The sequence below is a fragment of the Cebus imitator genome, unplaced genomic scaffold, assembly GCF_001604975.1.
Source record: "Cebus imitator isolate Cc_AM_T3 unplaced genomic scaffold, Cebus_imitator-1.0 Scaffold39, whole genome shotgun sequence".
Lineage (NCBI taxonomy): Eukaryota > Metazoa > Chordata > Mammalia > Primates > Cebidae > Cebus > Cebus imitator.
The window spans coordinates 7,371,205-7,372,714 of record NW_016107354.1 but is presented as its reverse complement, the minus strand read 5'-3'; the positions used below and the strand labels follow the sequence as shown (position 1 = coordinate 7,372,714).

General features: G+C 56.0%; 1 protein-coding gene across 1 annotated transcript in view; it reads right to left on the bottom strand.

The window, feature by feature from the left end:
* Positions 1 to 1,510, bottom strand: part of OTOG (otogelin) — a 104,812-nt gene extending 103,302 nt beyond the window's left edge. The window contains exons 1-3 of the mRNA XM_017525822.2: positions 1,302 to 1,510; positions 787 to 847; positions 563 to 623 (exon numbers count right to left, since the gene is read on the bottom strand). Coding sequence (XP_017381311.1) covers positions 563 to 623; positions 787 to 847; positions 1,302 to 1,395 — 216 coding nt within the window. The 5' untranslated portion in view covers positions 1,396 to 1,510. The remainder of the gene's footprint in view (positions 1 to 562; positions 624 to 786; positions 848 to 1,301) is intronic.

Here is a 1,510-nt window from a genome sequence, read left to right as displayed (position 1 = left end):
AAAAAAAAAAAAAAAGAAAGAAAGAAAGAAAGAAAGAACAAAAAAAGGAAAAAAGGCCCAAAGGATAAGAGTTCCAGGCTCTGCTTCTCGACCAATCCTTCCTCGCAACTTCCACCAGGTGGCCTAGTTTTTGTCTTGCCTCTCAGTAGCATTCTTGGGGCCCTGCTCCGGGTATGGAGAGGGGCCTCTGACAGGGTTGAGGGTCTTTGCAGGCCGGTCAGGGAAAATAAAACTCCATTCTTCTAAACGTTCATCTTTCTACTTTTATCTGCTGGAAGAGAGAGCTCAGCTCCCTCCTGAAAGAGCACTGGTGCCCACCTCTCCTGAAAAAAAAAAAAAAAAAAAAAAAAAAAGACTGGGCTACAGACCCCCAAGAGATTAGGAAAGCAGGAATAGAGGGTTTTATGAATCTGCAGACCTCAGACATATAGCAGGAGTTTGTTTGTCCCCTTCTGAACAAGTCCAGAGACCCCTCCTGTAACCTACAGAGTTCCCTGCCAGCCTCAGATCCAGATAGAAATGAGCTCCTGCCCAGTGAAGCCCCTTCCCCAGAACTCCTTACCTGGCCTCGCATCACTGTGACAGCATCCGCCATGGCAATGGCCACCTCCTGGTGGCTGCTGCTGCAGGAGAAATGAGTCTGGCTTGAATCGGTGGCCAGGACGGGTTATGCCTCCTCACAGTCACCAGGCCTATTCCACCCTAAGTGCTAAAGCCCCGCGGTCACCAATGCCAGAAATACAGATGGGGGCTGTGGGTGGGCTGCCACAGCTCACACCTACTCACCTGGGTTCCCCGGCTGGCTCTGGCCGCAGCTCTGCACTGCTCCATGGAGCCGGTGCTGCGACTAGGGAGGGGATCATTCTCCACTCGAGTTGTGCTTCTCTTCGTTGCGGCCTCCCACCACCCGACCCCAGCTGCTAGAAAGCCTCTCCCACACCACCGGGCACTCCCCCATTCTCCCTCCCTGCAGCCTTCTCAAATCCTTTCTCTCCCTTCCTGGTGACCCTTCTCCAGCAAGGATCCCCCACTTTCCTCTCACTCCTTGGCCGCCAGTTCTCTCTAGTTCCCCATCTTGGGTCTCTTGCACCCAGCCTTGCTTGGGACACTTTCCATTTACGGTCACAGGCCTGCCTCTCTTGCCTTCGGGGTCCCTCCTCTCTTGACCACTCCTCCTGGGGGTCCCTCTGCTCTCCCTCAAACCTCTCGTTTCTCCCTCTCTCCAACCTGCCCCAGCCCGTTCCTCTAAACGTTACTTTTTCCTCAAGCCAGAGACCTCCCTGAGTCCACACGCCTCTCACCGAGACGCTGCACCCGCAGGGACTCGGCCGCCGGCTCACCCTGGGGCAGCCAGACACAAAGCAGCCAGCAGAGCGCAGACGCCGGGACCCTCATGGACGCGAGGGGACCGGGGGACTTGAGCACAAGGCCAGGCTCCCGCGGTGCTTCTCCGAGCCAAAGCAGGGTCGCACCTCCACTCCGCAGCCGAGGTCCCTCTTTGCTTTCTTGG